We start from the raw sequence: 16,596 nt of genomic DNA on the forward strand, positions 1-16,596 counted from the left end.
TTCACAATATATAGTATTTGTAGTATATAATTTTATTTTAAAGTAAGAAAACTACTACTTGGAATGAGTTATAATTTTTTCTTCTTCTAAATAAACATATTATTTTAATTTTTATTTGGATTTGCCACACTATCGACTAAATAACATAAGTGAGTTTGAATTAAGTTATGCATTTTTTTTATTTAATTGAGCATTCTTTACATTTTTAAATTGTGGATTTTATTAATACTTCTAATATTATATAATTAATGATAGATGTTTGGCGTATTGAACTGCAATTCTTTGTATTTTTCAAACTTTATTTTATTAAATTTGTTAATAATTTATTTAATACCATTTAATAATAATGAATGTTGCAATTAATATTTGCATTAACAGTATTTATACAATTATGGTTAAATATTTCATAATAAGTTAATGTGCTTGGATGGTTAGGAGTGATAAATGTATTAAGAGGTTACAAGTTCGATTTCCAATGAATGCATTTTTTTCGATTATTTATCAAATAAAACTCATTCACAATGAATTTAAATTAATTATTTAATTAAAATATAGTAGGGGGTAAATTAGACAATTCAATGTTAATCAATTTTATATTAATTTAATAAAAAAAATAATCGAAGGATAATTTGGTAAAGTACTTCATTTTTTAGAACATAAGCCATGTTATTTTCCTAGGGTCCAGATTTAATCTTAGAAAATTAATGGTGATTAATGCATATCTCATAAAAGTTTAGAACATGGGGTATCTCACCCTAGAAAGACCCTATAAAATAATAAATATTACAATGGTTGGGTTATAATTTAATTTTAGCAATTTGTTCTGTCAATACTATAAATTAAAGAATTTGTTGTTTTTCAATTTTGATATAAAATTTTCCATTCATTTATTAAATTTTATATTTTTAAAACAACCATGAAAAAAAAAAAAAAAGCCTTGCACATAACTGCTTTAAATGATAACGAAACCATATCACATCTTTCAAATAGGTCTCAAATGAACTATCGACCGAAAATTTGACACTAATAAGCTTGATTATGTGAAAAATGTCCTCGTTGAAGTTGTCAAAATTAGAACACTAAATACCAGTGTAATTAGTATAAAGTTAATCGTAATTAACATTGGCATGAAACTAAGATTAAAATACCAGAGTAGAGAATGGGCGTGCGCCCCCCTCCCACCCAACCCTACGACCAATCCCCGAGGTAAGGTCAAATTACAAAAATACCACCTCAACTATGTATTATTTTACGATAAAACCCCTCCAGCTGAACGACTAAATCAAAGCTCAAGTCCGAGCCAATCTCTAAAAGGCTTCTCTAATTCTCTCTACACTTAATACATATTCTAAGATGTTCATGGAATAGTGTATGTTTTTTTTTATAATATTTTAGAATAGTTCTAGAATGTTCCTTTGTAAATAGCTATATAAATAATTAGTATAAACTGTCCGATCATAGTAATTTTGACCGTCTATTAGGTATTTGTTCTCTTGTAGAAATATGGGCTAGTTCATTTGTAAATCATCACCACCACAATTGTTAACAAACGGTTTAGAGGCCTATAGAAGAAGAATGTAACGAACGGTTTAGAGGTATATAGAAGAAGAATGTCATACACGATGTACAACAAGTCTAGGAAAAAAATGTGTTAAATATTATAGTGATAGAGTTATAATTTAATTTTAGCAACATATGACCATCTTTTTAATTAACAAAACAATAAATTAATAAATTGTTTGTGATCAGCATTATCTATGTTTACATCATGATTAGTCTTTAAGGGTTGTCTTTATCCTAATCAATAATCTTATACACATCAAAAAGTTTGAATTTGAGTCAACGTCTTATTGCAACCAGCGATCATTGAGCTTGCATTTGTCGAGCTCGGTGAAGTCTTGTCGATAAAAATCAACAAGATTAAGTAATGTCCTTGTCAAAGTGAGAGAATAAATTAGATGGAACAAGACAAACAATGTATACAAGAAATTCCATTGTTTAATTAGAGAATCGAGCAGTTCTCCAAGTTGCATATCCAAAATTAATACTGTAAAACGTCTCACCCTTATAATGATGTAAATTTGTTATTTCTTCTTATTCTTCGTCCTAAAGTAACATATCTAGCATCCTTTTAATTTGAGGAACCTCAACTATGTATTTCTTACAAAATTTGGTTACACTTTCAAATAAAAAATTCCACATGCTTTCTCTAATAAATTGAATTTGAATTTTGACACTTGAAATAATCTCATTGCTTCGCAATATCTTAACCTTCCTTTGATTGTGCTTGAGATCATAGCTCATTTATACTCACCAATGCCTTTCTTTATCAAAAAGAGGCTCAACACCAAATCAAATGAAAAAAGCCTATTAGCAATGTTTTGGCTTCTACTCGATAACTTGTACTTGAAGCATCGTGGAGTACATAAATTAATGCATCAAACATATTGATCAAACTCAACGAAGTGTTGTAATGAAAACTCTAATGTATATCACCTGTAGGACCGGCAATTGAGCCGGGCCTACCCGAAGCCCGATAGCTCGGCTCAATTTTATTTAAGACGAGCCCGATTAATTGTGAGCCGGGCCGAGTTTGAGCCGTTTCATTAAACCCGATTAAACTATGAGCCGAGTTTGAGCTTATATATATATATATATATATATATATATATATATATATATATATATATATATATATATATATATATATATATATATTTCATGAATCAAGATTTTCGAAAAGAGATAGGAGGACATTTAGAATTGCTTTTAGTAATTTTATTTTATATTTTTTACATTTTGGACTCGGATGGATTTTTTCTTATAATTAATTAAGGATTAAATATTTGCAACAATAACCCTCATTTGTTTTAAAGAACAGTAGACTACGGCTTTTTTTTTCTTTTTTTTTTTAATCATCTTATTTTGATTTTCAATGCATATTCTAGATTTTTCTCTTAGACTGCGAAGTTTTTTTCTTCTTTCACACGCCCGACTATAAAGTTGTAAAATATGTAATTTATTTATTGCCCAATATAAGCCCGATATAAACCCGAAACTTAAAAAAATACGTGAGCCGAGCTTGAGCATATATGCATGAGGCCCGATGGTATTTGAGCTTGAGCCAATAATAATGAGGCCCGATGGTTTATGAGCTTGAGCCGACCCAGGCTCGGCTCACACGACCCGATTGCCTGCCCTAATCACCTGTATATTTAAAAAAATAATTAAAAAAAAGTGATGAGACGATGTTCATAAAAAATGGTGTGTGTGTATATATATATATATATATATTATAAAACTATGGACTTTAGCACATTGGAAATTATGGCTTTGACATGTGTCCTTACATGTGTAACTATTTAGAGCAATGAACAACTAGGTGTGGATATGTGTCCTTAATGACTAAGCATTTTCTTGTATTGTACAATACTTCTACATCATCTAATAAAAGAATATATTTTGCACTAGAATTTCTATATGGTGTTTCTATGTTTTTCCAGTAACACAATTATATTTCTATTTATATTTCTATTTAATTTGGCATAGTGGGAATTTCATCATGCGTTTCTCAAACCATAACCTCTCTTGCAAATGAGTAGTATTCTATCTCTATCGAATTCAACTTTGTATAACCAATAAACGAGCTAATGTGAATTATTTCACAACACGTTATCAACACGAGGTTCTGCTCGTAAAAGGGTAGGTTATGTAAGTTTGTTTATGTTATTTTATTTTATTTGATAAAATCCAAATCCTCGATATCAAATAGTGAAGCGAATACTATGGTATTTTATACGCCATCGATTTTCGGGGGAAATGAATATATATATATATATATATATATATATATATATATATATATATATATATATATATATATATATATATATATATATATATATATATATATATTATATAATTATATGCATGTTAATTTATGAGAAAAAAAAATGGTTATTATCTCTCGCCTCGGCTACGAATTTTCAGCTTGCATTGCATGATTTTGATTTTGTAAATTTAGAAACTTGTGATTGGCATATGCAAGTTTCGATCTATTTATCTAATAATCTTTTTTAAATTAGCAAAAGAAAATTTGCTGATTAAGATAATAAGAAATGAAAATGACTTTATCGCATAGGAGTCCAAATTAAAGATCGATTTAAAGGCTACGATAATTACTCTGAACATAATGTTTGTAGAGATGGTGGACGTTATAGTCCCCAATAATGGCCGATATAGAAGCCGTAAATATAACTCCGGGTGTGATTCCCGTAGAGTCACTAAAAGTTGTGATTCCCCTCAAAGGCCAATGAGGCTATTAAAATAAAAATAATTGGGTGCGGTACCCATATAAACGATGGACATTTTTGTTAAGGGTCTATTGAAAGGTCATAATAAAATTAAATATGGTGTTAGGCCTACAACGACGAAATGAAAGGTATTCCTCATCAAGATGTTCTTAAATTGACCAAGGTGGATGTAAATATTTCCGCCCAGATAATCATTTGATCAAAATAAATTAAAACTTCTGAGTTTATTACCTACAAAATATTATATATTTGAGATCATGCATGATAATATTCTTAATGGTTACAACATAACTCTCTCGATGTAACAACTTTCGAGATTGAATTTATTTATTTATGAATATATCTCCCTCGGACGATATATACCCGATGTTGAGCCTATAATATTTTCTCGAGATAACTATAAATGACGTCAGATTGAAATACTTATCTCGGATGATTTTATTCCCGAGATTGAGCTAATTTCTAAGATAAAATTTATATATCTCTCTCGGACGACATATGCCTGAGATTGAGTTTATAATATCTCCCTCAGACGACACATTCTTGAGGTTGAGCTTAAATAAATCCGCCAAAGTACTCGATGTCGAGCTTATAAATCTCCATCGATGAAACATAAGATCACATTTCTCTTGTATGATTTATTCCCGAGTTTAAGTTAGTAATACTCCATTGGAAGAAATATTCCCACGGTCGAGCTTATACACCCCTAATGATATTGGTAATATTTCAAAGTTAATTCGATATGTCTACTAATTGTGCAACATCTCACTCGGATGTTAAATTCCCAGGATCAAGTTTGCAAAACTCCCTCGAACGAGAAATTCTCGAGGTTGAAATTGTATATCTCTTGGATGTTAAATTCCCGAGATTGAGTTAGCATTTTATTGACATATTATTTAATATGGATATACATGTGAAACACAAACATAATAGACTGTTGTCTATATATTATAATTTCGAACTTTGAAGTTGAGTTATATATCTTTCTCAGACTGATTCCCAAAATTAAGATAAGCTACATATCACCCTCGAGTGACATATTCACGAGGTCGAATTTTAGAAGATCTCCTTCAGATGAAATATTCCTGAAGTAGAGTTTGCATATCTCCCCTGAAATATATATATTCCCGAAGTTGAGTTTAAATATCTCCTCGGACGATGTATTAGTCTAATTGAAAATTTAATATATTCTAAATTTTATTGAGTGTGATATTGTGCAAAACACAAAGTAAAACTAAATTACTTTCCGTAGAGATTATGGCTCCAGAAATAAACAATTGTCTGTTTATGATATTAAAAGCATTATCTTTTGTATTGTATTATGTCCTAATTTCGTTGACTTTCGTCACTTATTCACAACAAAAATAAATTTGTTGCCGTTGTAAATGTATTTACTACAATTTTATATTGTAGCAAAAAGAAATACTCTTTGCAACAACAAAGTTGTTGTCTTACATTAAATTCGTTGTAAAATATATACGATACTACTCACAAAAATATGTTTCGTTGCCTATGAGATTCAAAGGGAACAAAAATATCTTGTTACAAAAATGTTATTCTTTAGCCACAAATGCTATATTTCGTTGCTAAAATATAACTATTGGCAACGAAATTAATTTCGTCGATAAAGAAATCGTTGCCTAGTTTGTATTTTTTTGTAGTGAGGGAATGGGCATACGTCTAAGAGACATTCTAATGTTATCTTTATAATTCACTGAATTTTGTTATCTCTCGTGGATTTAAAATATGAAGTGATGATATGTTGCACTCTTTTTTCCCTTTTGTTCGGTATTTTTCCCATGTTGTTTTTCCAACATAAGGTTTTTAACGAGACAACTTATGATTATTAAATAGCCTATTTCGGGGGCCAATATTATTGGTTTCGGGAGGAGCACATACTATGATGTGTTGTATTCTTTTTCCCTTTTGAGTGGTTTTTTCCCGTAGGGTTTTCCAGCTCAAGGTTTTTAATGAAACAACCTACAAATGGATTGATAGCCTATATTGGGGGCTTATATTGCTCATTTTAGGGGGAGCAGTAGTGCGCTGCACTCTTTTTCCATTACGACTGGTTTTCATCCCATTGGGTTTTCCAGCTAAGGTTTTTAACGAGGCAGCTTATGCACACGACTTGAATTTGAGTCTTGCACTATTTTTCCCTTCTGATCGGTTTTCCACTGGATTTTCCGGCTTAAGGTTTTTAATGAGGCATCAATTCAGTCGATACAATAGTGCTACGTCCAAGGGGGAGTATTATAAAACTATGGACTTTAGCACATTGGAAATTATGGCTTTGACATGTGTAACTATTTAGAGCAATGAACAACTAGGTGTGGACATGTGTCCTTAGTGACTATGCATTTTCTTGTATATAAATATGAGGAATAACATTGTATTGTACAATACTTCTACATCATCTAATAAAAGAATATATTTTGCTCTAGAATTTCTATATGGTGTTTCTATGTTTTTCCACTAACAGAATTATATTTCTATTTATATTTCTATTTAATTTGGCATAGTGAGAATTTCATCATGCATTTCTCAAACCATAACCTCTCTTGCAAATAAGTAGTATTCTATCTCTATCGAGTTCAACTTCGTATAATCAATAAACGAGCTAATGGGAATTATTTCACAACAATATATATATATATATATATATATATATATATATATATATATATATATATATATATATATATATATATATATATATATATATATATATATATATTATATTAATCCTAATTACTATCAAATCCTATTTCTAGTATTAATATTAATTTTAATTTTAATTCTAATGCTAATAGTAATAACAAATCCTGATTTTCCATCAATTGCAATGATCTATTATTTTGTATTTAAAAAAAAGGGTAAATTACACCCACACCCCTGTGGTATGCTTAAATAATTTTAAGGTTCCTATAGTATCGATAATTACACTCACCCCCCTGAAACGTAGTTCGAAACTCTAACGGGATAATGCATTGGATACATTATTCCGATAGGGTTCTAATGGACTATTACTTTTAGCTAGTGGTGGAGATAACATAGGTTGCTTCTCTCTATTCAAATCACGATGTTTACATGAATAACCAACAACTTTCAACACTGTTGTAGTAAAATCAAAAAGTTAAGAAATATGATCGTGCTTTTTAGCAACTATTACTAAAGTTAATTGTAGTTGGTGAGCAAAGCAGTTAATATAATATGTACACAAGGGTTCTCATTCAAGATGAACGTTTTTAGGTCATTGAATTGACCTCTCATATTATTAACTCCATCATAACCTTGACCTCATAAATAGAGGCACTCAATCCATTGCCGAGAAAGAAAAATCATCGATAGTTATTTTAAGATACAAAGCACTAATATCAGCAACATGCTCCTCTCTTAAAAATCGCTCATTCACACTATCAGATTTGTTCACATACCTTATCACTAAGGTCATTTGCTCCTTTATCGATATGTCCCATGCTTCATCAAATTAGACAAAACGTCAAATCACCATTATCACTAATTATAATTTCTTTTGGAATTCCATTGCAAATGCATTTACAATCTCCTTTTGAATATCTGTACATATATCATCTTGTGGTTTAGTGTAGCATTGTTCAGAGTAACTTTCTTAATATCCGGATTATTTTGACCAAAGATTTTCCCAAGTTGAATAAAGTTTCGTGAATTAGCCGAATTTTCACTTTCATCATGACCACGATATCGAGCCACTTCAATTGAAGTACTCAAACACATTTTTCTTAATAAGACAGCTTATGAACAACTGTCAATATATATATTGCTTTTAATTCATCAAATCTGCACATTTTCCCTAAGCCCCATGTGGACTAGTTTTTACTAGTTTCCAAGCTAAGTAAAAGGTAATCTTAAAAAAATTAGACCAGTTTTTAGTAGCTAATTTCCTCTTAAATCCAAATAATACTAAATTTGGTAATACCACTCAACGAGGTTAACTTGTTACCACATGCAACAAATATGTAAACCAAAATAAGCAGATGCCATTGCATGAGAAAATAGGAGAAAGACAATCTTAGAATTAATTTAGGAAAAATACAATTTTTGTCCTTTAAGTTTGCACCGATTACACATCTTGTCCCCATGTTCACAAAACACACATTTGGTCCCTTATGTTGCAAAAATTCAATAATTTTAGTCATTTCCGTCATTTTTTTTCTTAAAACTAACGGAATCAAGCGTGTGTACATCACTGCCTCAACTAACGGACTTGCGGTAAATTGACGGAAATGACCAAATATGTTAAATTATTGGAACTTGAGGGACCAAATGTGTTTTTTCATGAACATATGGACCAAATGTGAAATCGGTGCAAACTCGAGGGATGAAAACTGTAATTTCTTCGAATTAATTTCTAAGTTTATTGTCAAAATACACGGATTCTAATACGTCAAGGAACTCGGCTGACTTATACAAGAAGTCACCTTAAGGCGTGGAATTAAATGGAGCGGGTTTTTCGTAGTCAAATTTTTGCTTCTTTTATGCAAAAGAAGGGCATTCAATCGAGCGGAGGAACAAGCAAAGTCGAAGACCCGAAATTCCAGTGGTCTACATGAACGACGTCAGTACAAAGATGGTGTTTTTGTTTATTGAATACGTCAAATTGATATAAACATAAAATTGAGTCAGTGAAATTTCGGCTTTGTAGATCTTTGTGGACATATGTAGGGTACAATTGTATCATAACTACGTTAAATTTATGTCTCATTTATTTCATTTTTACGAACTGTTGCAGAACTTTTATAATCGACAAATAGATAAAAGAAATTCTCCTCAAAGATGCTAATATTCCCTCACTTCAACATTATAAAAACTTCAATAAAATAAAATATATAAATGCACTATTTGATGCCCATTTTGCTAATTAAGCAAATTATCTCCATCACAAAACATCTTCCACTAATTGCCATGTCTCTCCCAATCTGCACAAATGATTGAACTTCAATTTTATAATTGAATTAATTTGATTAATTATATTGATATACAATAAGATAATCAATGCTATATATATATATATATATATATATATATATATATATATATATATATATATATATATATATATATATATATATATATATATATATATATATATATATCATGATAGTTGGCATTGAGGGTTATATATATGGTGCATAGGTTACATTGCATGTGATTGTCCATTAGACATGAGTTGTCTCTACATGATTGGTTGTAAATTGTCTATTTTTAAAATGCACTATTTTATATGATATATATGAGACAACTCAAGGACCACTATCACAAGATTTTGCCCCACAAGTTTTGAAATTTTATCTATATCCAAAATTAATATAAAAACATTTTTGAGCTACTCTTATTTCATTCTTTAATTCTCTATTTTTTAGATTGGAAGCATCCTTATTGTTTTATTTCACTACTATATTATTTGTGAGTGGAAATTGGAACGGAATCCAATAATTTCAGATTTTTGAAACATTTTTCATTAGGGGCTTAACTTTTAAATTCTAATGTTTCTATTGTTTTTTCAAATTGAAAATTGGAATATATATATATATATATATATATATAAAAGATTTCAACTTTTAATTTCTAAAAATCCAAAAACTATATTTATAATATCACTATGAAATTTAACCCCAGCCCTGGACCTTATTTATCGCGCTAGACAGATTAAGCGTGAACGAACTCAAACATGGATTTTTTTTTGGATATATAGAGTTTCCCAACAATGAAATAAAATATTTTTTTTTGTATTGAAAATAGATAATTAATATCAAATTCTTAAACATTTATATAAAATTAGAAATTGATCATAGAACTTCCATTATATTTTAAAATGGAGTATATAAGAGCCCCAAACAATTGTCTCTTTGTCCACCTCAATGGCACACTCATGCCAAACGGGACAACGTTTTTATGAAAATAAAGTTTCATCCTAGCCGTTGATCTTTGGTCACGTCATTTTCCCCAACGGCCACAATAACGGCTATTTTTTTTTTTTGGCATGTTAGATTATTTAATTTCGTAACCAAGTACATTATTTTACTTGAAACATTGACCTTTGAGTTTGACCAATGTTATTTTATTTTATATTTTACCCCAAATTTCAAGTTGTTTTGCGTAAACATGAGAGAGTAGGTTAAATAGTACAGAAAGGCCCACTCTTACCTAACCCTAAAAATGACCGTTTACCTGATTTTGTACAAAATTGCCAAAAGAAAAAAGTTAAATTATGAAAACAACCCTGAATTTAGGCTAAATTATGAAAAATACCCCCATCTTTCTATAATTACCAAAATTCACCGACATTTGTTTCCGTCATTAATCCCTTACGGTGAGATTTCTCATGAAATCTTTCTAATTCTAGAGAATATTCAATAAAAAAAATACCAATTCTATCCCTACAGACATAGAATAGATTGAATATATACCATGCCAAATGTTTAAAAAATGCATGTATATGCTATGATGGTTCAAACTAGCAAATCAAAAAGTATAGTGACTGTGATTTTGTATAAATTGAGGTTGCTGCAAAAGGTATACGAGGAACACCTATAAATATAGACTGTAGAATCGACATTTTTCGGAAAATACTCCATGAACTGAAAAAGATTTCGTGAAAATCACATCATAAGGGAGTCGGTGTAAGAAGGAAACAAACATTGGAGAGGTTCTTATAATTATGGGTATGTAGGGGTGTTTTTGTAATTTAACCTAAGTTTGTGGGGATCTTCGTAATTTACCCAAGAAAAAAAAAAGAAAATTAACATTGTCCAGTGCACATATATGGTTGGTTGCGGATTCCTTCGTCATTAAAAAAAGAGAACAATATATTTATTCCTTTATGCTTGTAATATTATATTTCATCGTTCATTGAGCTGGATTGAAGTGCTTAAAAAATAAAATAAATAAATAAATAGAAGAAGAAGAAGAAGTGCTCGATTACTCTGTGCTTCATATTTTTTTTTTATTTGGCTCAATAGTTGTACGTAGTTGGTTAATTAGCTGCTAATACATACATTATTTTATTAAGGATTTGGTGAAGTCAAATGGCCCAAACTAAATAATCAAATGCATGACTAATTAATTAAATATTGAAAAAAAACATTCTTAGCCAATAAATAATTTGAAATAAATGGAAATAAATAAAATTATTTGCCACTCTGTTGAAGATAAGAACAAACTAAAAAATCTGTCAATATCTCTTTAATTAATTATTTCTATATTAAAAATTATATTACATTATTAGTAGTCCCACTATCCTCTCACTCCCCATAACGTTAATCTGATTCATGTTCTTAAACAGTATTATTAGGACAAACTTGGCATATTACATTTTTTTTTAATTGTATTACAAGTGACAATAGAATTAGAATGTTTATTAGTGAATAAAATGTATCAATATCGTTCTACCTCTTATTTGTTGGACGGTAATTTCTATGCTACACCCGATAATTATAAAGACTGGGAGTAGTTTGATATGGAAATTAATTAATGTTGTAATGAGTTTATTTACGCAAGAACACTTCGGTATTTTCTTAAAGAAAAGTTAACTTATCTAATAATTTTCTATATATTACGTTGGTCGCAAAATATTTGACACTTTAAAAAAAATGGATGAATATATATATATATATATATATATATATATATATATATATATATATATATATATATATATATATATATATATATATGAATTACAAGAAATAGTATATAAAATAACCAAATATTATTCTTATTAATTGTTTCTATGCAGCGCCGACACGAGAATAGTGATACGAGGAAATGGGAAAACTGACAGAGATACGTGTAAATATTAAAATTGTAGGGGTGTGCTTATAAATATGTTATATAAGCATATATAAGTTTTTATTTATATGTAAATCTTTTTTATATATTTCTGTACAAATATATTCAGTATAAATATTATTAGCAACTATTAATTTGTAATTGATCATTTAATCATGTAAATAATTAGGGAAGCAAAAAAACATATTTTGAAAATTTACTATTCAAACATGTTTCTAACTTTTTAGTAATTGCAAAATAGCACATAAGGTATCCGTCAGACGTATCCAAAACACGAACATATTAAGAAGTAAAAATTTCCGTGCTGCACAGATTTTCTCTCATTGAACTATTGTTTTTGAAATTTTGAAGTAACAAATGATTTAGTAAAAAAACTTGTGGGGTAAATTAAATAAATAAAACATTAATTTAGAGGTAAGATTATTATTTTTTTTCCTATAAAATGACACTCCCTCACCCACCTCTCCACCACACCACCACCACCTTGCTTTTGCTTCTCGATTTCTTAACGTAAGAAATAAGTTCAAAAAAAAAAAAAGAATTTCCCCCCTTCAATTTTCAGCCCTAAAAAAAAAAGAAAAAGCAACTTGATCAAAATCCATGGCGGAGAACAAGGAGGAAGATGTGAATCTCGGAGCGAACCAGTTCACAGAAAGACAGCCATTGGGCACCGCCGCTCAAACAGACAAAGACTACAAGGAACCGCCGCCGGCGCCGCTGTTCGAAACGGGGGAGCTGAAATCATGGTCTTTCTACAGAGCCGGAATCGCAGAATTCGTCGCCACGTTTTTATTCCTGTACATAACAATTCTTACGGTGATGGGCGTCGGAAGATCGCCGAGCAAGTGCGCCTCCGTCGGTATTCAGGGCATCGCTTGGTCATTCGGCGGCATGATTTTCGCCCTCGTCTACTGCACCGCCGGCATCTCCGGTAAATTTCGTAATTTTCCCTTTCTTCATTTTGCACCCCTGTACTAGGTGAAATGTATCTTTTACCCATGAAGTATAGAAAACATCAAACACCTCCCTATTTTTAATTGTCAATGGTCAAACTTTTAAGTTTTTAAAAGTGTTAAATTTGAGTGTGCAATGACTCTTTTACCCTCAACTATGTACTGTCTCACACGTCCATCTTTAGAATGTCAAACTTACTTAAGGGTGTTGATCCGTTCGGTAAACCGATCCAATCGAATCGAATCGAACGAAAATCCGTACGTGCTGATTACTGAACCGTTAATTCGTTGTATTCAGTTTTGTTTTGTTTTGTTTTGTTTTATATATATTTATACTTGTAATATTAGTATTTAAACTAAATTTAATAAATCAAAATCAAAATTTTTAATATTTTTAATAAAAAGTTGATAATTCGGTTATTTATCGAACCAAACGCAAAAAAATATGAAAGTTTGGCGTACCACAGTTTTTGTATAGTTTTACCGAATGAACACCACTAAACCTATCAACTTGAGGGATTTTTTCGTAAGATAATACATAGTTGAGGGGAGCTTGTAATTATGCAAACACAATGGGTTTTTTTTTCCGTAAAATGACCTTACCTCAGAGATGATTGTTTGTAATTTACCCTTTAATTAATTAATTCCATTTATTGCTATTTAGTCCTCGAGGTTTTGGTAAATTAATTCCAGTGTGTAATTAATAAAAACAGGTGGTCACATAAACCCAGCCGTGACGTTCGGTTTGTTTCTGGCGAGGAAGCTGTCGTTGACGAGGGCCGTGTTCTACATAGTGATGCAATGCCTCGGTGCAATCTGCGGAGCTGGTGTGGTTAAGGGTTTCATGGTGGGACCGTATCAAACGCTTAAAGGTGGGGCTAACTTTGTTAACCATGGTTACACCAAAGGTGAAGGCCTTGGTGCTGAGATTGTCGGCACCTTTGTTCTTGTCTACACCGTCTTCTCTGCTACCGATGCCAAGAGAAGCGCCCGAGACTCGCACGTGCCTGTACGTACTTCTTTTTATATTATTTTATTTCAACATTTGGTCTCTTTTTTCATTAAGAAAAAAATTGATTTAGCCCCTCGTGTTTCAACAACTTAACATTTTTGGTCATTTTTTGGCTAAGCTGACAATATTGGGAATATATTTGATTCCGTTAGTACTATCGGAAAATTGGCAGAAATGACCCAAGTTAGGGGTGCAAGTTGGAACGGAAGTTCCAATATCCGCCGGTTTTGATCGAAAAAGTTTCGATTTTGGAACAACTTAACATTTTTGGTCATTTTTTGGCTAAGCTGACAATATTGGGGAATATGTTTGATTCCGTTAGTAGTAACGGAAAATTGGCAGAAATGACCCAAGTTAGGGGTGCAAGTTGGAACGGAAGTTCCAATATCCGCCGGTTTTGATCGAAAAAGTTTCGATTTTGGAACAACTTTTTTCATTCCGACTTTTGAAATTCCGATTTCCGCATTTTTCGATATTTTTGGATTGGAATTGGAATTATATAAACAAATTTGGAATTTCCGATTTCCAATCCGATTTCATTTTCGAAATTCCAATTTTCTTCAATAAAATACACCTATAAATAATATGCATTATATAATACGTATTTCAAGTTTTTTATTTTTTTTGACATATTGAGTTGTTTTAAGATTTTGACATATTGAATTATTTTTATTTATTTTTTGAACTGGAATTTAATAGTTTTTAATTTTACTTTTGTCGACGTGGATGTTCTTATTTTTTGAATATTATAAAATTTTCATATAATTTCTGCTAACTTTTGAAATTTTAAAACTTATTTGATTTCCGAAATTTTTCCAAAATTCCGAAATTTCCGGGCCTTTTGGAAATGGAATGAATTTTAGATTCCGAAAATTTTGGAATTGGAATTGAAATTGAAATTGATTTTGTACTTCAAAAAATTTTTGGAAATTTTTCGAAAAGGCTAATTCTGATCTGATCCATTCAACTTTCACCCCTAACCAAAGTGTTAAATTGTTGAAACATGAGGGACTAAATCGGTTTTCTGTAACTAGAAGGACCAAGTACAAAACCAAGGTCAACTTGAGGGACGGAAAATATAATTTTCGCTAACGTAAATATATAATTAGCAAGTTCTCACGATTAAATTGCTTCTTGTGTCGTGCTACTTCTTAGAGTATCTTAAACAATTAGCAAGTTGTTCCCAAACTAATAACCATTTTTTTCTCTTTTTGTTATTAATAAATTGTGTGATTAATTTGACAGCTTTTGGCTCCTCTTCCAATTGGATTTGCCGTATTTCTGGTACATTTGGCGACGATCCCGATCACCGGAACAGGCATTAACCCTGCCCGGAGCCTTGGAGCTGCGATCATCTACAACAAAGCTCACGCATGGGACGACCACGTGAGTTTATACTCTTTATATATAAATATATACATTAATCGGATTATTAATTTCTCATTTTCGTCGATTTATTTTGCGACGAATAATCATTTTGAATTTTAATTTTTAATTACCCTGTGTCTTCAGTGGATATTCTGGGTTGGACCCTTCATTGGAGCTGCTCTTGCTGCAAGTTATCACCAAATTGTTATCAGAGCCATTCCTTTCAAAACCAAGGCTTGATTCAGATACATTTAATAATATATTATCATCCTCTCTGTTTATTATTATTATTCATAATTTATTATTATTATTATTATTATTAATAATTTATTTTATTTTATATTAGTGAAGCCTTTATTCTCCTATATGTTTGTTATATATATGTTGAATTTGGGTGTAAATTATGAGGTTATTTATTAAATAAGTATATGTTAAATTTCAGTATCTGTTTATGAACTTGTCAAAAAAAATTAATAATAATAAATTAGTATTTTTCATTTTTTTATCTTGTTTTAGTTGCATAGATATACTCCCTTTGTTTCTAATTAACTGTCGTTTTTAGCTTTGCAGAAGAATTAAGAATATCAATAAATGTGTTTTGATTTTAGGAAATATACATTAAAAGACTAGAATAACCTTGATCATTTATTGATGTAATAAGAAAGAGTTAATACTTATAGTTGAATTAATAAAGTTAAAACACGAAAATTACATTTAATGCAGTATTGAAAATTCAAAGTGACAGATAATATTAAACCAAATATTTAAAAAAAACAGATAGTTATTACAATGCTTTGGATATTAAATTGCGCCCTTCATAAAATAAATGAAGAAATAAGAAAAACATCTGATTTTCTTCAAGAGCTAGGGAAATGTTGTCTTCCAATTTTCGACGATTCCAATTCGAAAACTGTTTATTTTGGGACAATATTTTTTAGTTCGAATTTTGAAAGTTTGGATTTCCAAAATTTCCATTTTTTGTCTAGAACGGAACTGGATACATGTTAGATTCTAAATTCCAATTCGATTTTGATTAACAAAAATATTTTCGAATATCTTTTTTTTTCCCGGTATTTACGCTTTAAATATAATATTATTATTTAGGGTAAATTACAAACAC

At 30.2% G+C, this 16,596-nt stretch overlaps 1 protein-coding gene across 1 annotated transcript; it reads left to right on the top strand.

Moving 5' to 3' along the window:
* The first annotated feature begins 12,607 nt into the window (after nt 1–12,607).
* On the top strand, nt 12,608–15,912 carry LOC105956910 (aquaporin PIP1-3-like). Its single transcript, XM_088817774.1, has 4 exons — nt 12,608–13,074; nt 13,810–14,105; nt 15,354–15,494; nt 15,621–15,912. The coding sequence occupies exons 1-4, from the start codon at nt 12,744–12,746 to the stop codon at nt 15,714–15,716; spliced, it is 864 nt and encodes a 287-aa protein (XP_088673900.1). The 5' UTR covers nt 12,608–12,743; the 3' UTR covers nt 15,717–15,912.
* The last annotated feature ends 684 nt before the right edge of the window (nt 15,913–16,596 follow it).

Source organism: Erythranthe guttata, chromosome 5 (assembly GCF_056151865.1).
Source record: "Erythranthe guttata isolate IM_541 chromosome 5, IM_541, whole genome shotgun sequence".
Classification (NCBI taxonomy): domain Eukaryota; kingdom Viridiplantae; phylum Streptophyta; class Magnoliopsida; order Lamiales; family Phrymaceae; genus Erythranthe; species Erythranthe guttata.

Coding starts and splice junctions, on each gene's coding strand:
- LOC105956910 (XM_088817774.1), top strand. CDS start 12,744: ATGGCGGAGAACAAGGAGGAAGATGTGAATCTCGGAGCGAACCAGTTC. Junction 14,106..15,353: donor CCCGAGACTCGCACGTGCCT/GTACGTACTTCT, acceptor TTAATTTGACAG/CTTTTGGCTCCTCTTCCAAT. Junction 15,495..15,620: donor CTCACGCATGGGACGACCAC/GTGAGTTTATAC, acceptor CTGTGTCTTCAG/TGGATATTCTGGGTTGGACC.